The sequence below is a fragment of the Triticum dicoccoides genome, chromosome 5B, assembly GCF_002162155.2.
Source record: "Triticum dicoccoides isolate Atlit2015 ecotype Zavitan chromosome 5B, WEW_v2.0, whole genome shotgun sequence".
In the NCBI taxonomy this organism is placed as follows: domain Eukaryota; kingdom Viridiplantae; phylum Streptophyta; class Magnoliopsida; order Poales; family Poaceae; genus Triticum; species Triticum dicoccoides.
Genome location: NC_041389.1, coordinates 97,585,731 through 97,612,304, shown reverse-complemented (window position 1 = coordinate 97,612,304; position 26,574 = coordinate 97,585,731). Strand labels below are relative to the sequence as shown.

Below are 26,574 nucleotides of genomic sequence, written 5' to 3'. Positions count from 1 at the left end.
GTTATGTTATGCTCATATTTATCATATTGTCTAGTGTTAGCCTTATTGTTGCCAATATGCCTTGCTTACAAAATATAGGGGGAGTGTTGATCCTAGTACACATGTCGTGCAGTCCAAAGCACTTATCTAGATAGCACGCATCTAGGGGGAGCTCGTCTATATTTTGGAGTTGTGGGGTTTGCATATGTTCTATATTGTTTCCCTTTGTGCAAATCTCGTATTGTCATCAATCCACCAAAAGGGGGAGATTGTAAGGGCATATTTATCCCTAAGATGTTTTGGTGATTGATGACAATGCTTCTGCGGACTAATCGTGTGCCTTGAGTTTCTCAGACAATTCATCACTAGGCACAAGACGGTTTAGTGCCCCTCGAAGACTATTGAAGACGGTGTTTTTCTACGGTTCTTTTCGGTGGTGTGAGTCGTAGGAAAGCCATACTATTAAGAGGGGGTCCGCATTGGAAAGGTTCGGGTAGAATCATCACGTACACATTTTATTCCTTTACACCGCCTTTCCCTCTATGCTTTGGAGCATCCTCCATTTTCTTCATTTTTGCAAAAAGAAGGGTTCCTAGTGTTGCTGTTCTGAGGCATGCGGTAGTACTGCTCTTAGGAGCGCTAGTACTGCAGGCCCCTGCGGTAGTACCGCACGCCGTTGCGGTAGTACCATAGGTGCCCACGGTAGTACCGCTCTTAAGGAGCGGTAGTACCGTGGCCTCGGACCAGACCCAGCCGCTCGTGCGGCTGTAGGGGCGGATGTAATTTTCTACATCTGCGCCCCTGCGTGGTAGTACCGCCCCATGCGTGCGGTAGTACTGTGGGTCCTGATCTAGTACAGCAACATGAGCGGAAGTAGGGGCGGATGTAATTTTTTATATCCGCTCCCTGCGCGGTAGTGTCGCACGTCAGGTGCGGTAGTACCGTGTCGGATTTTTGCGCAATCTGAGTTTCAGCGGAAGCAGGCACGGATGTATTTTTATTCATCCGCGCCCTTCCCAGGCTAGTCCATCCAGCCTTGCGGTAGTACCGCAAGGGGGAGCGGTAGTACCGCGGCAGCGGAAGTACCGCTCTCAGCCCGTGTGGCTCTGGCCTGGACTAGTGCCTGCCGTAGCAGCGGTAGTACCGCGGTCCACCATGGTAGTACCGTGAGCCCTTGCGGTAGTACCGCTGGTCTGGGGCGGTAGTACCGCAAGTCATGGGCTGAGTAAGTGGATAACGGTTGGATTTGTCTCTCCACTATATAAGGGGTGTCTTCTTCCTCTAGTTGACTACCTCTTCTAACCCTAAGCTCCATTGTTGCTCCAAACTCCATTTTCGCCCGATCTCTCTCCCTAGCCAATCAAACTTGTTGATTTGCTCGGGATTGGGTGAGAAGGCCCCGATCTACACTTCCACCAAGAGAAATTTGATTCCCTCCACTAATCCCCAGCGGATCTTGTTACTCTTGGGTGTTTGAGCACCCTAGACGGTTGAGGTCACCGCGGAGCCATAGTCCATTGTGGTGAAGCTTTGTGGTGTCGTTGGGAGCCTCCAATTAAGTTGTGGAGATAGCCCCAACCTTGTTTGTAAAGGTTCGGTCGCCGCCTTCAAGGGCACCAATAGTGGAATCACGGCATCTCGCATTGTGTGAGGGCGTGAGGAGAATACGGTGGCCCTAGTGGCTTCTTGGGGAGCATTGTGCCTCCACACCGCTCTAACGGAGACGTACTTCCCCTCAAAAGGAAGGAACTTCGGTAACACATCCTCGCCTCCAACGGCTCCACTCTTGGTTATCTCGTGCCTTTACTTGTGCAAACTTATTTGTGGTGTATCCCTTGCTTGCTTGTGCACTTGTTGTTTGTTGCATCATATAGGTTGCTCACCTAGTTGCATATCTAGACAACCTATTTTGATGCAAAGTTTAATTTGGTAAAGAAAAGCTAAAAATTGTTAGTTGCCTATTCACCCCCTCTAGTCAACTATATCGATCCTTTCAGTATGTTATTTTTTTTAAATAAACCTTCTAGGTTGGCCCTGGGGCCGGCGGCTGGGAACCCGATCGGCTTCAAGCCGATTTTTTTGGCCGGGTCGCCCCCAGGCGGCGAATTTTCGAGCCCCGTGGGGGCTAACGGCTAGAGATGCTCTTAGGCACACGTTATCCATGCCCATGGTGATGGGTATTGCCGCCGGAGGAATTGAGAATTTTTTTGCTTATGAAGAGTTTGAGTGTGTATGCCAGGGAAGTATGGCACAATATCTGGAATGTGTTGGGTTTGCAGGGCCGCATTCCGGAGGCTCATGATCGCTTGCTGGATTGGTGGCTTGAGGGTCGGTGCACCTTTAGGAGAAGTTGGAAACGTGGCTTTGACACCCTTGTTATCACCACTATTTGGGCTCTCTGAAAGCAACGTAACACGAGAGTTTTTAATAGGATTAGCCAACAATTACAGCCGCATGGTCTGTCCATTGCCATTTTGGAGGAGCTCAAGGAGTGGAAGGCGGCTGGCCTAGGTGGAGGAGGGTTTAGCACGTTTCGTGAGAACGTAGGCATAGGCTAATGTGTGGGGTGTAAGGGTGTGTGTGCCTAAGATGGAGGCGTTCCATCTTCTGGTCTCTTGTACATTGTCTTCTTTCTGTTCTATTCCTTCTGTCCGAAAATACTTGTCATCAAAATAGACAAAAAAGAATGTATATAGAACTAAAATACATCTAGATACATCCTCTTTTGTTTATTTTAATGAAAGTATTTTCGGACGGAGAAAGTATAAAAATAAGGTACGTCATTGGCGTACTCTCAAAAAAAGAAAAAGAAAAAAGAGTTTGAGCGTCAGTTAGGTTGCCAGCGCACACGACCGCGCCTTAGTCTATCGTCGTATCCAAATATCGCGTAGCTTCCGGACCTGGGTTTGTTTGGCTCCCCAGCTCTTCGTCCTTGCCGGAGTCTCGCGCCGCCGAAAACCCTCCTCCTCCTCGCCGATAACTCTCCCGCCGGAGCCCACCTGCCATCTCGGGCCGAGGGAACTCTTCCTCCTCCCACCCATCCACCCGGACGCGGTTCCTCTCGCTGGTAAGGCAGCCCTAGCCGGCTAGCCCCGCGCCAAGCCGATGGACGAAACCCTAGCCGCCGAAGCCGGTGCCGCCGCCGCGACGGAGGAGAAGGCGGTCCCGGAGAGGGAGCAGGAGACGCTTGAGGAGGTCATCTCAAGGCATAGGTTAGCCTCCCTGACCTTGTTCTGTTCCTCCATGTTTTAGGCATTTACCTGAGCTGTGGATTTCGTTAATCGCCAGTAAGCTTGTTCGTTGGCTGTGAGAGGGATTACGCGTTTGCTCTTGTTGATTTAGGAGGTTGCGATGGTCTGAGCCATGCGTTTAGTGATAATTCTGTTCGTGCCTGCGAGGAACAAACATTGGATTTTCTCATGATTATTGATGTTTTAGTTCATTATAGATTTGTTGTTTTAATTTGTCCTGTAACAAGAGAAGCTGAAAAAGATGTCATTTTTATCTTTACCAATAATCCTGGGTTTTGCTTCTGAGCGAGCAAGTTCACAGTTTGCAGAGCTAGCATCTTACGTATTATGTTACTAAGGCACAATGTGATTATATGTGTTTCTAGATTGCCTTTTTTTCTCTCTAGTTTACTATCAGTGTTGAATTATCTAGGGAAGTTGAGATAAAATGTTTCCCTGAACCTAGATGGCTATAATTCATCTGAGGCTACTTGAACTAAAACTCTCATTAACACATGAAAATAGGTCACCAGTACAACAGTGCATATAGGTTGCACATAAGGCGTGCAAGTGATGGAAGCCTGACTTTTATATCTTTCATGTAATAAATGAAACGCTAAATTTGATCTGTTTAGCGCTTTTCACAAGAAACATACACCGGCTACATGTTGAAGGTATCAAGGAGTTCCTTCATTGATGATGATTAATGAATGATGCCTAATGCCCAATATTAGCATCCTCGTTTTACATACTGAAGTTTTAGTTAAATATAGCCGTACAATGGAAGTTTATTCTTCTTTAGATCTATTTGTGTATACGCTAAAGTCATAGACCAGTGTGCCTTGCTGCTAGGGTGACTGCAACTAGCAGTACTAACACTCGGATAATTTACTCTACACTTAGCAGTAGTGTCTCGAGGAGGTCACCTTGAGGCATCAGTTAGCCTCCCTGACTTTGTTCTGGTTCTAAGCGTTTTAGGCATTTAGCTGACCTGTGGATTTGGTTAATCTTAATTAAGATTGCTCGTTGGCTTTGTGCGAGATGCACGTTGCTCTTGTTGATTTAGGAGGTTGCAATGGTCCGAGCCATGTGTTTAGTGAGTATTATTGGTCCTGCCTGTGAGAAAACGAAGATAGAATTTTCTCATGATTATCAGGGTTTTAGTTCACAACTTTGATTATTTCATCAAATTTGTCGTTTTTGTTTGTCCCTGGAATGAGAGAAGCTGAGAAAGATGACATTTTCATATTTACCAGTATCTTGGGTTTTGCTTCTGAGCGAGCAAGTTCACAGTTCCATAGCTAGCATCTCATTATGTTACCAACCCATTGTGATTATACGGGTTTCTACACTACCTTTTCTGAAACCAATACACGTCGCATGTTGCCACGTCGCTGTGACATCAGCACGGCAAGCATCCGGTTTTGCATGACTGATCAACGGTTGAGAGCCTGTCACGTGCTATGGACAGGTGCAGCATGTTGGCGCGTTATCTTAACCGTTCTAGTTTCTCTATCAGAGTTGCATTGAACTATCAAGAGAAGTTGAGATAACATGTTTCCCTGTACCTAGATGGCAATAATTCCTCTTACGCTACTTGAACTAAAACTCTCATTAACACATGAAAATAGGTCACCAGTATAACAGTGCATGTAAGTTGCACATAAGGCATGCGATGGAAGCCTGACTACTATGTCTTTCACATAACAAATGAAACGCTATATTTGATCTGTTATGCGCTTTTCACAGGAAACATACACCAGATACATCTTTATGGTATCTAGGAGTTCCTTCATTGATGATGATTAATGAATGATGCATTGTGCTACTACTATAAGCGTTCTTGTTTATTATGGTTAAGTTTTAGTTAAATACAGCCATACAGTGCAAGTTTCTCCCTCTTTAGGTGTATCCGGTATATATGCTGCAGTATGTCATAGACCAGTGTGCCTTGCTGCTAGGGTGACTGCAACCTGGCAGTAGTAACATTCCTTTCTGTAAAGGACTACTGAAATTGCTTAGACAGTGGAGTATTTCATGTGTTGAAATACAATAGTTAATTCTGTTCAAATTCTAAATTTGAGATGATATCTTTTTTATTTATTTGCCATCAGTCTCTTATTTTAAACCAACTAATTTGAAGGATAATGGATGATTTTGTTATTAGGGTGAGCACTTGTAGAGTTCTTGGTTTTGCTTTAGTTACCCTGTTGAAAATTGTAACAATTTTTCAACAATGAATAAATAAATGTAATTTATTTGTACTTTCTTTTCATTGTTAAATTGTGCTTGTGTAGTTCACCTCTCATCCTTAATTATTTTCCTGGTATGTCTAAGAACGATTACTTTTTATATATGTAACAGGAAGGAGAAATCCAAACTCCAGGATAAGGAAACAAGTCTGAAGAAAGCAGCTGCCAAAGGCAGCAAAGCTGAGCAGAAGGCCAAGAAAAAGCAGGTCGAGGAAGAGATATCGCGCCTCTCAGCTGCATTAGAGGCGAAACATGCTGCAGAGCTTGCTTCTTTTGGGTACAAACCCGCAGAAAGCTCTGAAAAGGGGAACCTCGACACCTTAGTGAAGGCCATAGCTGGCGTTTCTGTTGCCAGCAATGCAGATTCTGCGAAGCCGGGGAAGGCTGCAAAACGGCGAGAGAAGAAGGCAAAGGAAGAAGCTGCTCGAGAGCAGCGAATTCAAGAAGAACAAACCAATCTTGTCAGTGATCGCATGTTAGAAGACGAGAAACTTGGAAGGAGGCTTGAGCCCTTGGGGCTGACCATTCATGAGATAAAGCCAGACGGCCATTGCTTGTACCGTGCTATTGAGAACCAGCTGTCACTCCATTCCAAGGGCACTACACAGTACAATCACCAGGAGCTACGGCAAATGACAGCCAAGTATATGAGAGAGCATGCCGCAGATTTCCTCCCATTTTTCCTATCGGAGGGCAAAGCCGAGTCTGGACCAGACCCCTCGGAGAGTTTCGAAAAGTACTGCGAGGAGATGGAGTCCACCGCTGCTTGGGGCGGGCAACTCGAGCTTGGTGCTCTGACGCACTGCCTAAAGAAGCACATCGTCGTATACTCTGGCTCCTTTCCAGATGTAGAAATGGGCAAAGAATACAGCAAGTCAGGACCAGGAGATGACCCTAGCATCAGGCTTTCCTACCACAGGCATGCCTATGGCCTCGGGGAGCACTACAACTCAGTGATCCCCACTGAGTTATCTTGAGACAGGAAACCAAATGTACTTGGCCTGTGTTTTTACCCATGAGAAGTCTTTCTGGTCAGTCTGGTTGAGTGTACCAAATCATAGAATATGTTTAAATGGGATTTTACTTCCCAAACAATTTTGCCTGTAAAACAGTTTTGTTTACTTATTTTCCTGTGGCTGCGTACTGTGTTGATTCTTCTCATACTTTGTTTCCTTCCTACAAATTACTGATATGCATTTGCCTTTCTGTACTTGTTTGCTTACTTATAGAAAGGCAAAGGCAATCAGCATTGTCATCGTTATTTTGGGTTGGCTTGTAGCTAATTACCAGCTTCTATTTGGTTCAGTTTGCCGCAATCAGAAACCATAGATCGTCGGGGACAGTATCTTGGCTCCCGGGAAATCATATGCATGATCCTGGACAACCAGTAAAATTGTGAAAAGTAGTTTAAAAATATGATTTTTATTTTATTCTTTGACAGCGTACATGTCTGTATCTTCTATGAAAGACATCAATAATATTTGACACATGAATGGTCGAATGATAGAACAGGCCAGTATTCTTTTGACAGGTACTCCCAAGTCCCAACATATGAGCGATGAAATAAATGCTGGAGATAAATGAAGAACAAACACCAATGCAGGTAAATGGTCACATCTCACATACCTCGAGGCCATTGTGGCACAAGACGACCATGGCATGTCACGCAAGTTTCAAGTAACCTCATCTAGAAACAAAAGTTTCAAGTAACCATGTTGTCTGCAGTGGCACTGCAAAAGTGCAGACTATACCATTATGAATGCATGTGTATAGCTGAAGCTAGCAACATGGTTCCTTGTATCTGCTACTCCCACTGCTGTTATGAACAGAAATGCAGGTGCTACACTGATGGACAAGTTTTCTGAGGAACATTGATGCGATTTTTTCGGGCATGCGAAAGCTGATGATAACATGCAGATCATGGTAAAATCAAAAATACAAATGACCTAGAGAACAACGGCATCTTAATCAGATGCATTTCAGTCACTGGTCCGAGATCTCAAGGAAACAAAAAACATTACGCCTTCTATCTCGTTAACTCGGCAGAATCTGAAGAATGCTTCCTATTAGATGTATGATAGGAAGTGTTTCCCTATCAGTAACCTCTCTTTCTTCATTCAATGCTATGTTATCTCAACAATATGTCTAGTTGGTGTTCACTTGACCGCTGGAGCTGACCGTAACTTTCACCCCATCAAACATGGAATGGAAGGTTGTGAAGACTATTCCATGGCCAGTAGGTGTTCAGTCTTTTTTTCTCGTTGAGATGTATGCAATGGACACAGCTACCCGAATGACAGATACATCCAGAGCCAGAGGTGCGACTATTTAAAGTGCTGCCACCAACACAGCAAAGCCAATTCCTAGCATAGCCATGGATAAGCTAAACGCCGTTCATAAAGATCTGCATGAATGGGACAGAAAGGTTTTGAAGGGGCCGAGGAACAGGTTGAGAGCAGCTCAACAGGAGCTTGAGTTGCTCATGAAGCAGCCGCATAATGCAGACGAGATCTCACAATGATGATTGAGAATCTCTTAGAGCAAGAGGAGATCTACTGGGCCCAGCGTGGTCACGCAAACTGGCTGCGGCGTGGTGATCGCAACACAAAGTTTTTTAACCAGTTTGCCTCTGCTCGTAGACGCCGTAATTTAATTAAGAAGTTGAAAAGTAATAATAATTCTTGGGTTGAGGGTAATGATAACCACAAACCATTGATTCTTGAGTATTTCCAGGGGCTTTTTCACTCAGAGTCAGGGATGATAGATGATGAGCTGCTGTCCACAGTTAAACCTGTGGTTACGGCACAGATGAATAACATGCTAATTGCTCCTTATACTAAGGAAGAGGTGAAGAAAGCATTATTTCAAATCGGTGACATGAAGGCCCCGGGCCCCGACGGCCTCCATGCTATTTTCTTCAAGCGATTTTGGCACATTATAGGAGAGGAGCTCACGAAGGAAGTTCTGGACGCTATCAACAACAAAAGGATTCCAGAAGGATGGAACTCAACAAATGTGGTGTTGATCCCGAAAGTTGATAGCCCTGAAATGATAACCCAATTCGGGCCTATAAGTTTATGTAACGTGGTTTATAAGGTTATCTCGAAGATGCTAGCTAATAGACTGAAGAAGATCTTGCCTGAGGTAATTTCACCAACTCAGAGTGCGTTTGTACCAGGCAGATTAATAACTGACAATGTGCTAGTTGCTTATGAATGTTTTCATACAATAAAGAAGAAATCCCATGGATCTAATGGGTATGTGCAGTTAAGCTGGATATGTTGAAAGCATATGACAGAGTAGAATGGGGGGGGTTTTGCATGCAATGATGGCGAAGATGAGTTTTCATGAACAATGGATTGAGCTCATTATGGAGTGCGTGTCTTCGGTGAGCTACAGAGTTCGGTTTAATGACACTGAAACAGAGGAGTTCCTTCCAGGCCGAGGCCTGAGGCAGGGTGATCCATTATCACCATATCTATTCTTGATCTGCTCAGAAGGACTCTCTAGTATGCTGGCTCATGAGGAAGAAACTGGTGGTTTGGAAGGAGTAAAAGTCTCCTGAAATGCACCGTCTATCTCACACTTGCTGTTTGCAGATGACTGTTTAATCTTGATGAATGCAACAGTTCAGAATGCAACAACACTGAAGAAAATTTTGGACACATACTGCGAATGTTCAGGCCAGCGAGTAAGTACTCCAAAGTCTAGTATTTTTTTTCAGCCCTAGTACTAGAGTAAATGACAGGGAAAGTGTATGTGCTATGTTGGATATCCTAACTGAAGCCTTGTCAGACACATATCTTGGTCTACCAACAATGGTTGGTGTGGACCGAAGTGACTGTTTCCAGCACTTGGTGGACAGAGTATGCAAGAGATTAAAAGGGTGGAAAGAAAAGATCCTCTCTGTTCAGGGCAAGGAGATCCTGATTAAGGCAGTAGCACTATCAATCCCCTCATATGCTATGTCTGTGTTCAAGTTGCCGAAAGGAATATGTAAGTCAATTACCGATGAAATATCGGGCTTTTGGTGGGGAGATGGAGAGGAAAAGAGGAAAATGCATTGGTTTGCGTGGTGGAAAATGTGTGTACCAAAGAAAATGGGTGGTATGGGGTTTAGAGACCTTCACAACTTTAATCTTGCTATGTTAGCAAAGCAATGTTGGCGTCTACTCCAAAACCCTGATTCGCTGTGTGCAAGAGTTTTGAGCGCAAAATATTATCCAAGTGGAGATATATTGAAAGCTGGTCCAAAAAAGGGAGCTTCGTTTACTTGGCAAAGCATTGTCGAAGGAATAAATACTTTCAAGAGGGGATGCATCTGGCGGGTAGGATCCGGTTCACACATCAATCTATGGGATGTTCCTTGGATTCCCTCAAGTGCAAATAGGAAGTTGATCACACCCAGAGGTGGCATCATGTTAACAAGAGTTCAGGAGATAATTGATCCTCATACGGGACAGTGGGATGAGTATCTCATTCGGCAAGTGTTTTCGCCTGTTGATGCAAACAGAATTCTACAGATCCATCTTAATGTTGAAGTTGTGGAGGACTTTGTTGTTTGGCACCATACAAGGTCGGGAACGTTTTCGGTGAGATCGGCATATCACATTGAATTTGAAAACCAGTTTGGACGACACTTTAGCCGGAATAGCCAAGGAAGTGCAAATGATCATGGGGTATGGAAAGAGTTGTGGAAGTTAAGGTTACCAGGGAAAGTTAAACATTTTGGATGGAAAGTGTTGAAGGGAGTTTTGCCTTGCTATGGGGTGCTGGCCAGCTGGCATATTCCCTTAATGCCACAGTGTCCGCTTTGTAATTGTGGATTGGAGGACATCCAACATTGCCTGTTCACATGCTCTCGAGCACATGCGATATGGGAAAAGATGGGGTTATCGGCTGAGATTGACAAAGTGATCATGCAGGATCGCTCGGGCTCGATGAACCTTGACTCTTTGCTCCAGATACATACGGAGGTAAATAACATCCCAACACCCGAATTCATTTTGGTGGCCATGTGGTTTATCTGGTGGCAGAGGAGATTGTATACGAAGGGGGAAACTACCCAGACGATAGAACAAACGGCCATCTCAATACAGGTTCTAGCCACTAATTTCGTCCGGGCTAATACTCCAAAATATGATGTTCGTAAAAGGGACCAGGTATGGAAGAAACCGGAAGTGGGAATGGTAAAGATAAATGTTGATGCATCCTTTATTTCGGAGAATCTCTCAGGTTCTTGTGGAGTCATTGCACGCAATGATCAGGGACAGTTCCTGGGCGCAGCTTCTCAGTTACTGGCACATGTTCCCAATGTAGAAGAAGCAGAGATGATTGCTATTCGGTGTGGACTAAATTTAGCTGCAAACTTGGGCTGTACCAAACTGGTGATAGAATCGGATAGCACAATGGCACTGGAGGCAGTTTCGGATCCTAATGCATATATGGGACCTGCAGTTCCTATTATAGCTGAGTGCTCTCTAATGACAATGCAATTTGCTCATATTTCCTTTGTTCATGGTAGCAGAGAGGAGAACTCAGTAGCGGATGCCTTAGCAAAACATTGTATTAGCTTTAAAAAGTCTGAAGTATGGGAAAACATCCCTGACTTTATTCTTCATCTCTTTGTAAACGATCTGGCTATCATTTGATGAATAAAGTTATGGAGCTTCAAAAAAAAATTCCTAGCATAGCCATGGAGCCACCCTTATCTTCCAAAATGTTTGCCTCTCTCACCATACTGATGATGGCTACCTCCGTCGCCCTTGTCTTGGCCGCCCCGGTGCGGCCGTCGCTCGAAAAACAAGCAGGAGCACTGCTTGCCTGGAAAGCCACCCTCAGCAACCAAAGCCAGGACTCCCTGCAATCATGGGGAAACATGACGTCAGCGCCTTGTGGTTGGCGTGGAATCCGGTGCGCTGCACCGACAACACGACGACACGGCCGGTGATCACCGCTGTCTCTCTACGGCGGTTGAAGCTAAGAGGGTCGCTAGAGTTCATGGACTTCTCGGCCTTGAGTACCTTGGCGACCCTCGACCTCTCGCACAACCAGATTGCCGGGAGTATTCCTTCAAGCATAGAGCATCTTAGAGATCTCCATGCTCTACTTCTGCATGGCAATCAGATAAGAGGCTCAATTCCACCTGCTTTAGCAAACCTCACAAAACTAACAACCCTGTGTCTTTCCAACAATGAGCTTGTTGGGCCGGTTCCTCGAGAAATTGGAAATTTAGCGATGCTGAAAGAGCTAAATATTAGTGTAAACCAACTAGAAGATTATATTCCAACTAGTATAGGAAACTTAACACATGTAAGAACTCTCCATCTTCATACTAACAAGTTCATCGGACCCATCCCTCAGGAAATAAGAAATTTGGTAAACTTGAAGGATTTGCAAATCGGATTGAACAAACTTACAGGATCTATACCAGCATACTTGGGGAATATGACTAAACTCACGACCTTGTTTCTCTGGGGTAACGTGCTAGGACTAGGGTTCCTACCGGCTCTACTCCTTAGGTTATAAGGGCAGAACAGCGGAGGTCGGGGGCCAGCACGCGAGCTCCGGCGCATCGACGCCGTCGCGAGGGAGGAGGAGGGCGGTGGCGATTGGGCAGGAGGCGGCTAGGGTTTTCGGCTCCTTTGGAGCCGGGCAATAGGATAGAATATCTTTATTGCTTAATTCCAAAAAAAAGTCTTACAGCCTATATTTATAACCTAGATAACTTGCATAAGAATTAATCTAAGATAACTTGCATAAGAATTAACCTAAGATAACTTGTGGGCTAAGATGCCCGGTGGGCCTAGCTAAACCGGCCATAACACTTCTCCCCGCCTACACAAACAGCTCGTCCTCGAGCTGTAAGGTGGGGAAGCGCTTGCGGAACTCCTCGAGGCGGTCAGCCAGCATCAAGCACCTTCTCGACAGCTAGGGCTGTCAGGTCAGCGGCGACGGCGTCCTCCGGAATGTAGTCTGCAACCTCCATGTAGAAGAGTCGCGGGCAGGCATGGCCGGGCGTGTAGGGCTCGTCGCAGTTGAAGCACAACCCTTTGCGGCGACGCTCGAGGAGCTCGGCTAGGGTGAGCCGGCGGAACGGGCGTCCCGCGGTCGCGGCTAGGGGTGCCGCAGAAGCCTGCGCATGCCGACCCTGCGCGGAATCCGGCCCGGGTAGCGACCCAACGGTCCGGAACGGTGATTCCTGCCGGATGGCCACCGCGCGGCGCTCGAACGCGCGGGCATAGTACATGGCCGACTGGAGATCCTGGGGTCCCCGAAGCTCAACGTCCACGCGGATGTGATCCGGAAGGCCACCGACAAAGAGGTCGGCCCGCTGTTGCGCCGTCACACCCGACGCATGGCATGCCAGGGCCTGGAAACGGTTGGCGTAGTCCTTTACCGTGGAGGTGAAGGGAAGGCGGCCGAGCTCCGCCAGGCGGCTCCCGCGAACCGATGGCCCAAAGCGGAGGAGGCAGAGCTCGCGAAAGCGCTCCCAAGGAGGCATGGCGCCCTCGTCCTGCTCGAGAGCGTAGTACCATGTCTGCGCAGCGCCGCGGAGGTGATAAGAGGCGAGCCAGGTACGGTCCGAGGCGAGGGTGCGCTGCCCGCGAAAGAACTGGTCGCACTGGTTGAGCCAGTTGAGGGGGTCCTCCGTGCCATCATACGTGGCGAAGTCGAGCTTGGCGAACCGGGGCGGCTGCTGGTGTGGCGCGCCATGGCCCACTACCTCGGCGGTGCGGAGGGCTGATGTCGGCGCCCGGTCCATTATGGGAAGGCCGGCGTAGTTCCCTGTGGCGCCTGACGCCTCGGGCTGCAACTGGGAACCCGACGGCGGCCGGGCCTCCGTATAAGCCGGTGGAGGGGACGTCCCGTGGAGCCAGCCTGGAAGCGGAGACAGTGACGACGGAAAGCGGACCTCCTGGATCGGGAGTCCGCTCGGCGCGGACCGGCCCAGGCTAGGGCTGGGCGGGGGCGGTGGTGGCACCTGCACGGTGGCCGCAGGGAGGGACGACGCGGCTGGGGACGGCGCGGTCCAGGCCGGCCACTGAGCTGGCGGCGCGGGTGGCGCCGCGAGGGCCGGCGTCGACCACTGGGGCGCGGACGGGGTGGCCCAGGTCGGCCACTGCAGGCCCTGGGCGGCGGCTGGCGGCGCGGGTGGCGCCGCGAGTGTCGGCGTCGGCCACTGTGGCCAAGGCGGCGTCAAGGCCGCCGGTGAGGGGAGCGCCGGATAGCCTCCGATGATGGCCGCAGGTACGAAGTACCACGGCAACGCCTGCTGGCCCGTGGCCATGGCCGTATGGAGCGGAGGGGGCGGCCCGTACGAGCTCGCCAAGTAGAGGAGGATGCCCTGAACCGCGACGACCAAGTCGTTGAGCACGCCGGCCATGGCATCTGGCGTAAACTGCTGCGGCACGAGGGGAGGCGGCGGTTGTTGGATGAGGGGTTGCGACTGGCGCTGGCCCGGTGTGGTGCCGGGTGCGGGGGCGATCGGCGCCGGCAGCGAATCCGTGGCGCCCGGCGATGAAGTGGCGGCGGTGGTGGAGTCAGTGGCAGCGGCGGTGGGGGAGGCGGCGGGCAGCGGCGGCGGTGGTGGTGGCGGGTTTGGAGGCAGTGAAGACATGGTCGAAACCCGGGTACCTGATACCAAATTGGTAGGACTAGGGTTCCTACCGGCTCTACTCCTTAGGTTATAAGGGCAGAACAGCGAAGGTCAGGGGCGAGCACGCGAGCTCCGGCGCGTCGGCGCCGTCGCGAGGGAGGAGGAGGGCGGTGGCGATTGGGCAGGAGGCGGCTAGGGTTTCCGGCTCCTCTGGAGCCGGGCAATAGGATAGAATATCTTTATTGCTTAATTCCAAAAAGAGTTACAGCCTATATTTATAACCTAGATAACTTGCATAAGAATTAATCTAAGATAACTTGCATAAGAATTAACCTAAAATAACTTGTGGGCTAAGATGCCCGGTGGGCCTAGCTAAACCGGCCATAACATAACGACTTGTCTGGCCACATCCCTCAAGAACTAGGTCGTTTGATCAACTTAGAGAACTTGGCGCTTTCTGAAAACAAACTAACAGGTCACATCCCAAACAGCATAAGGAATTTGACCAAACTCACTACATTACAAATTTCTAATAACCAACTTTCTGGCCACATCCCTCAAGAGCTAGGCCGTTTGATGAATTTAGAGGGCTTGAATCTTGGTTACAACACACCAACAGGCCCCATCCCAAATAGCAAAGGGAATTTGAGTAAGGCCACTTACATAACTTTTAATTTCAACCAACTTTCTGGACGCATTCCTCCAGAAATTGGCAGGTTAACGAGTTTGGATACGTTCCAAGCTTCTCATAACAATCTCTCTGGTGACTTGCCATCGGGTATTTGTGGGAGTGGCCAGCTGCAGCGTTTCACCGTCAATGGCAACAACTTGGTTGGTCCCTTGCCTAGAAGCTTGCTAAGCTGCAGAAGCTTAGTGAGAGTTCGCCTTGAGGGAAATCAGCTCGAGGGAGATATCTCTGAGATTGGAGTTCACCCGAATCTTGTCTATATTGATATCAGTTCAAATAGACTATTTGGTCAACTTTCTGATGGTTGGGGTGAGTGCCACAACCTTACCATGTTGCGTGCCTCAAACAACAATATCACTGGATTCATACCACAAAGCATAGGGCAATTATCACTGTTGCGGATACTTGATGTTTCCTCAAATAAACTTGAAGGACGAATTCCATCGGAAATTGGTGGTCTATCAGTATTGTTCAATCTGAGCCTTGGTAATAACTTGCTTCAAGGAAGTATTCCAGAAGTAATTGGAACAATGAAAGAATTGGAGTATCTGGATTTATCATCAAACAACTTGAGTGGGTCGATACACGGGTCAATTGAGCATTGCTCCAAGCTTCGCACTCTGAAGTTAAGCCATAATCACCTCAATGGCAGCATTCCTATTGAACTAGGGATGTTGGTAAACCTACAAGATTTGTTTGATCTAAGTGACAATTCATTCAAAGGCAAGATACCGAGTCAGCTAGGTAGCCTGAACCTGCTTGAGAACTTGAATCTTTCACACAATGCATTGAACGGCAGCATTCCATCATCATTTCAGAACCTACTCAGCCTCTTATCCATGGATGTATCATACAACAAACTGGAAGGGCCGGTTCCACGAAGTGTGTTCTTTGAAGATGCTCCAACTGAATGGTTTTTGCACAATAATCAGCTATGTGGTGTAGTTAAAGGTTTGCCCTCTTGTGAAATTACTCAAAGTTGTGGACAACATAAGAATTACAAAGTTGTTTTACTAGCTATAGTTCCTGCTACTATTGCTCTTGTGCTTATCACCACAGTAGTAACAATATTAAGATATAAAAGGAAGAAACATAGCACAGGAAGTGGTAATGACTTGCAGCAGACAAAGTTGTTCGCCATCTGGAACTTTGATGGACAAGATCTGTACTAGAAAATTGTTGACGCCACCGAGAATTTCGGTGATAGTCACTGCATTGGAAGTGGAGGTAGTGGGTCAGTGTATAGAGCTGAGTTACCTAGTGGTGAAATATTTGCGGTGAAGATCCATCTGATGGAAGATGATGAGTCATTTAATCATGAAATAGATGCATTGATCCATATTCGGCATCGAAACATTGTGAAGTTATTCGGCTACTGTTCTGCAACCCAGGGAAAATTTCTGGTGTACGAATACATGGACAGAGGAAGCTTAGCAGAATCTTTAAAGAACAGGGAAACTATAGTTGAATTGGATTGGATAAGAAGGTTAAATATTATCAATGATGTTTCCCATGCTTTATCTTACATGCATCATGATTGCTTTGCACCGATAGTCCATAGAGACATATCAAGCAACAACATTTTGCTTGATCTGGAATTCAGAGCATGCATCTCTGATTTTGGTATAGCCAAAATACTATCCGCGGATGATTCAAACTGCACGAGGCTTGCCGGGACAAAAGGGTATCTTGCCCCAGGTAAAATTATATCTATCTCTGTTAGATATGTGTGTTGTTATGTTTCTTTCTCGTCCGATGAAATATGAAACTTTTATGTTTATTCTGCTGAGGATGCCAAGAAGTAGCGAATAACATACTAATTTGTACAAATATCCTAAATTCTTGTTTAACCAGTTATCCTATCATAGTTTTATTTATCAACCACACTTTGTCTGTACAATCTACATTGGCAACAGTTATTGAGCCAATATGTTTAAGAGTTGGGTAGTAATAGACCTTTGTTGTGTGATCCTCTAGATTCAGTTTCTTGAAGTGTCAAGAGAAATCTAACCCTTCAGTATTGGTGTGGCAGAGCTTGCATACTCAGCAAGGGTAACAGAGAAATGCAACGTCTATAGTTTTGGAGTGCTCACGCTCGAGTTGTTCATGGGACACCATCCAGGTGATTTTCTTTCATCCATGGCCGATAAGAGTACATCACTCAAGGATTTGTTGGACATCCGGCTCCCACTCCCTGCGGCTGAGGTCGCAAGCAAACTATTCAAAGTGATCGCGTTTGCTGCTCGGTGCATAGAACCAAATCCATCATGCCGTCCAACAATGCAACAAGCAATCAAGGTGTTCACTGCAGCTGGAGGACCTGATAATCATGTCGATTATCTGCACACTAACATTGTTATCCCTGCCAGCTGGTCGTGAATGTTCTTAGCAAATTGATGTTTTTTTTGCGTCGATTAAACACTGTTTGTAATAAATCTTCAGTAGGACAGTTTGTTTTCGCATTAGCCTCGCGCCATGTACTATTTATGTTGGTTGTCAGAGATGGACGGCTACCTTTAGATTTTTGCATAGCAAGGCCACTGCTATGTATTCAAAGTAATACTAATGTTCCATTTGCATCCTCTGTTGGAGGATGTAGGAGCCCATTCAACTGGTGATTTCATATGGCGTGCTGATCTCTTTTAGATCCTTTAGTTTGTTGTCGTTTAAAAATGCTAAATATTTAGCCTTCTGTTAGAGTTATAATATAAGTCATGTACCCCTTTGTATTTATCCCGTTGTATAAGGGGTTTTCTGCCTATGTTCCACACCTGTACATGTATATATATCGGCCTATGGCCTCATGGGAATACAAGTTGCTTATTCCTAACATGGTATTAGAGCTAGGTCAATTTTTTTACACGCCGCAACTCGTGTGATTGATCCTCCCGTGGCGCCGCGGCTGCTTCTCTCTCCGCCACCGGTTCCCCACGTCTGCTCCCGCTGCTGGTCTTTTCCTCAGCATTACACTCGTCGTTCACGACCTGTGGATGCCTCTGTGGATGTGTCGTCATCTTCCTCTCAGCCTACTTATGGCTTGCGTTCTCGTCCTCGTCCGCCTGTTGATCGCTTTGGATTTCCCACCGCTGGTGCAGCTGTTCTTGAGCCGACTTCTTATCATCAGGCTGTTGTTCATCCTGAATGGCAGTTTGCGATGGCAGAGGAGATTGCTGCTCTTGAACGCACTGGTACCTGGGATCTTGTTTCTCTTCCTCCTGAAGTCCGTCCCATCACTTGTAAGTGGGTCTACAAGGTTAAGACTCGCTCCGATGGTTCTCTTGAGCGTCACAAAGCTCGTCTTGTGGCTCGTGGTTTTCAGCAGGAGCATGGTCGTGATTATGACGAGACTTTTGCTCTTGTGGCCCATATGACAACTGTTCGTACACTTCTTGCCGTTGCCTCTGCACGTCACTGGTCTATATCTCAGCTTGATGTTAAGAATGCCTTTCTTAATGGTGAGCTGCGTGAGGAAGTGTACATGCAGCCACCACCTGGGTATTCTGTTCCTGATGGCATGGTATGTCGTCTTCGTCGCTCTCTCTATGGCCTTAAGCAAGCCCCTCATGCCTGGTTTGAGCGTTTTGCCTCTGTGGTCACTGCCGCTGGTTTTTCAGCCAGTGCTCATGATCCAGCATTGTTTATTCACCTTTCTCCTCGTGGTCGTACTCTTCTTCTTCTCTATGTTGATGACATGATCATCACTGGGGATGACCCCGAGTATATTGCCTTTCTAAAGGCCCGTCTTAGTGAGCAGTTTCTTATGTCTGATCTTGGACCTCTTCGCTACTTTCTTGGGATTGAAGTCTCTTCTACCTCTGATGGCTTTTTTATATCCCAGGAAAAGTATATCCAGGATCTTCTTGCTCGTGCTGCTCTTACTGATGAGCGCATTGTTGAGACTCCTATGGAGCTCAATCTTCACCTCTGTGCTACTGGTGGTGACCCTCTCCCTGACCCGACGCGTTATCGTCATCTTGTTGGCAGTCTTGTCTATCTAGCTGTCACTCGTCCGGACATCTCTTATCCGGTTCATATTCTGAGTCAGTTCGTCTCTGCTCCCACATCGGTTCACTATAGTCATCTCCTTCGTGTTCTCCGATATCTTCGGGGCACAATCTCTCACTGTCTATTCTTTACAGCTTTAGGCCTATTCGGATGCTACGTGGGCTAGTGATCCTTCCGATCGCCGTTCACTTTCTGCTTACTGTGTTTTTCTTGGTGGTTCTCTCATTGCCTGGAAGACGAAGAAACAGATTGCAATTTCCCATTCGAGTGCCGAGGCTGAGTTGCGAGCAATGGCTCTTTTGACAGCAGAGGTGACTTGGTTACGATGGTTACTTCAGGATTTTGGTGTTTCTGTCACTACACCGACTCTGCTCTTATCTGACAGTACAGGTGCTATTAGCATTGCGCGCGATCCTGTGAAGCATGAGCTCACCAAGCATATTGGTGTTGATGCTTTCTATGTGCGCGCTGGTGTGCAGGATCAGGTTATTGCTCTTCAGTATGTGCCTTCCGATTTACAGTTGGCGGATTTCCTGACGAAGGCCCAGACTAGAGCACAACATGGTTTTTATCTCTCCAAACTCAGTGTTGTTCATCCACCATGAGTTTGAGGGGGGGTGTTAGAGTTATAATATAAGTCATGTACCCCTTTGTATTTATCCTGTTGTATAAGGGGTTTTCTGCATATGTTCCACATCTGTACATGTATATGTATCGGCCTATGGCCTCATGGGAATACAAGTTGCTTATTCCTAACACCTTCAATTGTTACAGGGGAGGCGATAGAAATGGTATAAAGCAGTAGCCATCAGAATGCTTGTGCAAGGCATTTCTCAGCAAAGGGAAGTTACTTTTAACAGGACAAGATGTGGATCGCTGTTTTTTTCTCCTCAAAAGAGGCAAAGTAGCCTCTAAGCCCCCTTCAACTACTCCCTCTGTAAACTAATATAAGAGCACTTAGATTACTAAAATAGTGATCTAAATGCTCTTATATTAGTTTACGAAGGGAGTACCTTTTTTTTGGAAAACACAGTACAGACACACACTCACTCCAAAGAACGCATTCATCCTTAATTGATTGGCCTGCAGGTTCCGAACAATTGCTAGAAGAGCACTCTGTAGCCAATTGACTAGTTAGGCATAATATATTACATCTGAATAATATGCTTGTGTAGGCGTGTAGCTCACCTCCTATGCTTGCGTCACAAATCCTATTAACAGGCTGCCACTCATATTAGTTGTATATATCCCGAGCGACCGTCTGCTATAGGTTGCATCCATGTCCGTGGATGCCCGGTCCTTCCTCCGACGAAGATAAGACCATGTATGGATCCAATTGGCAGTCTTGAAAATGACCTGCAAAGAATTGGAAACTTTCGTTTAAAACAGTCATTGAGAAAATCCCTTATAGGTATGAAAAAAGACTATAGAAGGAAATACCCCCTCCGTTTTTATTTACTCCACATATTAGCTTGAAGTCAAAGTTTATAAAATTTGACCAAGTTTGTAGAAAACAACATGAACATTTATAGTAACATATTTATATGATGTGAAAATATATGCAATGATGAATCCAATGGTATTGATTTGGTGGTGTATATCTTAATATATTTTTGTACAAATTTATTGAAAGTATATAAAGTTTGACTTTAGACAAACCTAATATGTGGAGTAAAAAAACCGGAGGGAGTACTGTAATTTCATTCTTAATAGGTATGAAAAGAGTCAGTTACAATAAGCTATTGTTACAGAACTAGATATTGGCATTGACGAGTGGCACAAGTTTTGCTGGCCCACGTGCTAGCCTGCAGGTTGTAATCATACTGTGATATTATTCTTAATAGGTATAAAAAGATTTTATATGCAGAAAAAGGAGAATCGTAATCGCAAACATGGTTGAATTGAATATTTGGGCATCATCTGCAGGTTATACATCAATCTGAGAATGATTACCTTTTTTATATGTAACAGGAAGGAGAAATCCAAACTCCAGGATAAGGAAACAAGTCTGAAGAAAGCAGCTGCCAAAGGCAGCAAAGCTAAGCAGAAGGCCAAGAAAAAAGCATGTCCAGGAAGAGATATCGCGCCTCGCAACTGAATTAGAGGCGAAACATGCTGCAGAGCTTGCTTCTTTCGGAAAAAAGCCATTGTTTGAGGGGCTGTCCTTAATTCATATACTACACTTCCTCCGTTCATATTTCAATATATTTCAATATGGACTACATACGGACTTAAATAAGTGAACAAATACACTAAAACTTGTCTATATACATCCGATTTAGAAAAATGTTATGTAGTAAAACATCTTATATTTGTGAACGGGGGGAGTACTAAATAATTTTATTAGTAATATCCGAAGAGCCTGCAGATTTATTTATGGCTGGTTGATATGTGATTCAGATGCAGTACTACCAAATTGTGACATACATTTTCAATTGTAAAAGACCATTCAATTCACTTACCTCGGCTCATATGGCCAACTAAATGCATGTTTGTTATACTCCTGTCCTGTCTAATTAGTCATATTTGGGGAACAAAAATATACAGACATTTTGGAGAATGAAAAAGGCAAAAGCTGCTCAGTCTATTTGATTGAGCTGCTATGTACGTACATGAGATGAGAGAGACCATCCACCTCTAAGGGGAAACCCATATGTCGCACCACACAAGTATCACACAATCTATATTCTTCTTCCTAGTTTTCTGAAAGGTGGCAACAATCTAAACACGGATGGACAAGATCTCCGGAAGGTGGCAACAATCTAAACACCGCATGCGAAAGTTGATGATAACATGCAGATCATTGTAAAAAGTAAAAATACAAATGACCTAGGAAGCAATGACATCTTGGATGCACTTCAATCACTGGTCTGAGATCTCAAGGAATCAAAAAACATGATGCCTTCTATCTATAAAGAGCTTGACTCAGGACATCACACACAACGATGACGATGGCACTGGCAGCAAGTATAAACAGCAGCTTTTAAACCTCGATCTATGAAATTCATGCATCCTTGTCGAAACAAAGTATGTAGAATCCAAATAAGGAGCAGGCAGAAGTATTTAGGCATGCAACATATAGGTATCTTACACTTACAGTACCACCCAAAAGACGACTCCACGCACAAAAGGATAATATAAGTCAAATCTCTCCCGTTTCTAGATCAAACACACACAGGGAAACCCACCAACGAAGTTAATCGACAATAGCCAGCTTATGTCTCGGTTCTGTCGAGTGGCTGCTGGGCTTAAGCCTGAAGGTGAGAGAACCTGAGGACACTCCGATCTAGCAGAAGTAGGCAGCAGCTCATCATACCACAAAACTAGACACTGAGAAGTAGAGTCTGTTGCGTCAAACCGGTGGGACAGGAGGCCGCCTAGAGTCCACAGGAAGCACTAAAACTCTCATCGAGAAGAGCCAGAATATCACTGTGGCGAGCGTCACGGCGAATACTCTGACCAATAGAAACCACAGCCAGGTTGCGGATATCCTGCATCTGTCTCTGCATCTGCTCAAGGATAGCCGTCTGGGGATCAATCTGTCTCTGTCTCTGCATCTGCTCAAGGATAGCCGTCTGGCGATCAATCTGTCTCTGCATCTGCTCAAGGATAGCCGTCTGGGGATCAATCTGTCTCTGTCCCTGCATCTGCTCAAGGATAGCCGTCTGGTGATCAATCTGTCTCTGCATCTGCTCAAGGATAGCCGTCTGGCGATCAATCTGTCTCTGCAGCATGGGAGGAACGTCATAGGTATGACCAGCCAAGCCTCCTGCCTCTACGTAGTGAGCTCCCAGCTGGCCAAATCTGAACTCATCAGGAACTGGGGGTGGCGCCATATGTTGGCCATGATCTGTGTCAGCTTCCCCATTAGTGGTGTCCCAAAGAGCTTGCTCCTGTATGCTCGGGACAAGTGCATGATCCAACACTACATGCCCATCATCATCAAATACAACTTCCATGTGGGCTGGAAGTGACCTGGTCACAAGCCTCCTCTTGTCATCAGGCTTCGGAGCCTTGTACGACTTGTCATGCTGAAGTGCCCTATTCTTGAGCCTCCTCTTGTCATCGGGCCTTGGAGCTTTGTATGGCTTGAGGTGCTGATCCAAAGCCTTTTTCATGCCATCCTCAAGCCAACCTTTCTTGTCAAACAAGCGAATGAGATACGGGGCGTAGGGCAGACGACGTCTGATTGTCAGAATGGTGTCCTGCATCTCTCCAATCATCAAATCTACTATGTCTACAGGCTGTGCTGACCTCAACAAGTGCAGAAGCCAAATCTCAACTGTAGTTAGGGACTCAAGGCCTCCAACTCTAGGACGGATCGACATCCTCATGACTGTGTGTACAACCGCTGTTTCATGGTTCAACTGATTGTGATCCTTCCAGAACTCCATCGCGGCATCAGGGTTGACGTATAGGTGGTGAATGTCCTGTGCAGGTGGCAAGGTGAACTTCATCCCTGTTCCCATTGGGGTATGCCAAGGTGTGCACTTGGGCACCACAGCAAGACAGGCCAAGACACCCGAAGAAATCGTCCCTGGACAACTCACGCTGTTGGTTCCCAAACATGAACTTGATCCTTGATCGGTCTGGGTGAATCCATAGTGTGGCATAGAATTGACGAATGTACGAGTCAGCCCAGCTGAGGTCCTGCCTCTCTAACAGCCTGTCAAGCCCCGGAGTAGCTGCAAAGTATCCACGAACATCAACATTTGTGCCAGCACTCCGGTTGACTGATGGCCAGTCGATCCACTTCATGTCGCTGACCTGTGACTTGAGAGTAAGGTAGAGGTCCTTCTGCACAACTGTCCAGAACCAGCTGCTTGTCAAGTGACGCTCATGTCTTTGAGGCGGGAACCACTCTTTCTCCGAGACAAGCCTGAGCTCCTTCATCTTCTTCCGATTGTATTTGGAGTAGTCCACGTCAGCCCGCAGACTCGGGAGAGTAGGGCGCCGACGAGAGGCGGTGGCTGAAAAGGCAGTTGCACTAGTAGGTGAAGATGTCTTTGATTTAGACTCAGCTCTGGCTAGTCGGCTTGTCCTCTCCCCTTCCATTTTATCCATGTCCACAAGCACAAGCACACTCACAGTGAACCCTAAACCCTATACCCCTGGCCTGGAGAAAACCAAGCCACCTGATTAAACAAAGGGAAACACCCTTTGTCTCCAACAAGCAGAAACCACTTTGTTAAGCACAACCCACGGCCCAGACGCTAACCACAGCAAACCGAAACACACGCAGCTTCACACACAGCCGCGGCCACTGCTCCTTGGTCCCTCCTTCAATCAACCTGAACACAAGCCAAAGCATACAGGGTAACTAAGCTGGCGTGTTAATTGTTCAAGCTAAGCTAGGGTTTCGGTTGTTGCCAAAAATTGTGGAGAGTGAGCAAGTAGCAAGGGACGGGGGCGAACCTAACAATGACGACCTCAAAGGGAGTGAATCCACCTCGGGAAGGAGAGCAGTCGCGGCGGCGCCGCCGCTGGCGCTGGAGCCCACGGGGACCGATTGAAGTCACTGAACCATCGGCGGCGGCGCTCCCAACGGCGCGGCAAGGGGCCGAGGTGGCTGGATACCTTGCTGGAGATGATCGGCGGCAGCGGGGAGACCTGCGGCGAGCGGAGGCGGCGGAGGGCGTCGCAGGCGAGCGGCGGCGCCGTCTCTGCTTCCAGGAGAAATAAAAGCAAGGGTGTGGTGGCCTGGTGGGAACGGGGAAGTAGCTTCACGAGTTTTTAAAATATTTTGATAGAGTTATATATAAACATAATTCATGTTAAATTTTACATGTAGAGCAAAGATAGCACGGACACAATATGGTAATGAAGTCCACTAGATTGATAACAAAAGGCAATTTGAAGATGTATACAGAATGATTATCCATTTAAAAATCTGTTATAAGTTAAGATCTACTTGACGAGCTTAACAAAATATCGCACACTATTAGAAATGCTAGTCTTTAGCTTCATTCACAATATATTTGAGCAAGTATAATGAATTACTTCTTCCTCGGCTCATATCCATTCCGCACAAGCAACATATGTAATTAGTAAGAATACTTCACGCTGAAGGTCATAAAATGTGCAACAAGAATACTCACTGTGAAAAACGAACGAACACATTCTTTAGAGCATCTCCAACAGACGCCCAATGCGTGGCGCGCTAAAATCTGGTTTTCGACGCGCACATCGCCAAGTTTGGCGCGTCGCGCAACGCTTGCTCGAGCAGTAGCGCTAAAATGCAGCGCGCGCACACACATTTGTTCTCATTTGGGGCATAAATTTCACACATCAACACAAAACACATAGCATATATTGAATCACAAACATCATTACAACCAAATTCGTGCCCAAAAGTTCATGCCCACAAGTTCAAATTCATGCCCACAACATAATTAAACCAAGTTCAACATGCAAAGCAAGTTTATGATGACACAAACGAATGGCACAAAAATCAAGCCTCGTCCTCGTCTTCGTCTTCATCCTCTTCCTCCGACTCCTTCGAAGACGATTCTTCCTCCTCCTCTTCATTGTTGTGCGCCGTATCCTCGTCACGTGAAGCTCAGAAGGTGTTGCCAAGATCTTCAACGGCATCTTCATGTGAAGGTGGCACACCGGCGCCCGGAGGTGCACCCATGCCCCCAATGAGAGACGCAAAACTCATGTCACCCATGCCACCCATGCCGTCTAAGCCGCCCGGAGGTGCTCCAAAGCCGCCCGGAGCGCTCGTGTGTGCCGCGCGCGAAAGCGGACGTCCCAAATACGTAGAGCGTGATAGGATTCGGACTGCGTGCCCAACTCTATATGCCGCGCGCGCGGTTATTGCGCGCCCGCTGGAGACACACTAGTGATTGCACGCGCGCTAAAATGGGTAAATTTGCGGCGCGGCGCTTGTTTAGCGCGCCTGTTGGAGATGCTCTTACAAACCGGAACCTGTCGCAAGAACCCTCCTGGTTTCGATAGGGAAACGTGTCCCCTTGTGGGCCAAACGATAATCGCTCCCTCTTCTAGCCTCGTATTTTTTTTCTGCACGCAACACGTACGGAACAACGGGAGATTCGCGCTGAACTTTGAAATTATGCAGGGTTCGTTTGACCCTTTTTATTCATTAATTAAGTTTTCTAGGCATTTAATATCCATAATTCAAATCCGAACTCCAAAATACATGCTCCAGTGCACCAAAATGGCTAGAAAAAACGTACATGTGTCCTTAGGGTGCATGTTGCTGATGAAACCCACTAGCATGAGTAGGAGTTGTTTGAGCCCTGATGTGCCTACCCATTCATGCTTGTTTGCCATGCCTGCTACTGCTTAAAGTTGAGTCAGGTCTGATTCATCGGGAATGAATTGGAATGGTGTTGAACATGTCCTACTATGTGTGAGCTAAGTGTGTGAACACGATTTGGTAAAGATAGCGGTGAGAGGCCATGTAGGAATACATGGTGGGTTGTCTCATTGAAGTCGTCCTCAGGAACTGAGTTCTGTGTTTCTGATCCATGAACAACTACTACCACTCATTGGGATCCTTAACTGACCCTCTCGGGTTCTTAACCACCCTTGTTCTCTGTCCAGGAGTTGCAAGTAGTTTCTGGTGTTTGTAGTATGCTGGAGGCCGTGCGCAGCGCTGGCCCGAGGGGTGGGCTGTGATGTGGTAGGCACGTGGCACGGTGTACCAGGCGCCCGTTTGGTGTCTCGGGAACCCTGCTCACATCGTTCGAGGCCGTATGTGGAAACTTCGACCGGACTCCCTGCGGATGGAACCTGAATAGGCGATAAATCTGGACTAAAGACTTGAGTGTTTAGGTAGGCCGTGGCCGACACCCT

General features: G+C 46.8%; 2 protein-coding genes across 2 annotated transcripts; one reads left to right on the top strand and one right to left on the bottom strand.

Moving 5' to 3' along the window:
• The first annotated feature begins 2,860 nt into the window (after positions 1 to 2,860).
• LOC119307583 (OVARIAN TUMOR DOMAIN-containing deubiquitinating enzyme 5-like) lies at positions 2,861 to 6,622 on the top strand. The gene is made up of 2 exons (XM_037583662.1): positions 2,861 to 3,191; positions 5,574 to 6,622. The coding sequence occupies exons 1-2, from the start codon at positions 3,085 to 3,087 to the stop codon at positions 6,436 to 6,438; spliced, it is 972 nt and encodes a 323-aa protein (XP_037439559.1). The 5' UTR covers positions 2,861 to 3,084; the 3' UTR covers positions 6,439 to 6,622.
• A 15,174-nt stretch (positions 6,623 to 21,796) lies between these two features.
• LOC119307582 lies at positions 21,797 to 24,440 on the bottom strand. The gene is made up of 2 exons (XM_037583660.1): positions 24,169 to 24,440; positions 21,797 to 24,044 (listed from the first exon to the last, which is right to left on the bottom strand). Exon 2 carries the CDS (start codon positions 23,364 to 23,366, stop codon positions 22,131 to 22,133), a length of 1,236 nt encoding a protein of 411 aa, XP_037439557.1. The 5' UTR covers positions 23,367 to 24,044; positions 24,169 to 24,440; the 3' UTR covers positions 21,797 to 22,130.
• Positions 24,441 to 26,574: the final 2,134 nt, after the last annotated feature.

Coding starts and splice junctions, on each gene's coding strand:
- LOC119307583 (XM_037583662.1), top strand. CDS start 3,085: ATGGACGAAACCCTAGCCGCCGAAGCCGGTGCCGCCGCCGCGACGGAG. Junction 3,192..5,573: donor GAGGTCATCTCAAGGCATAG/GTTAGCCTCCCT, acceptor TATATGTAACAG/GAAGGAGAAATCCAAACTCC.
- LOC119307582 (XM_037583660.1), bottom strand. CDS start 23,366: ATGCCACACTATGGATTCACCCAGACCGATCAAGGATCAAGTTCATGT.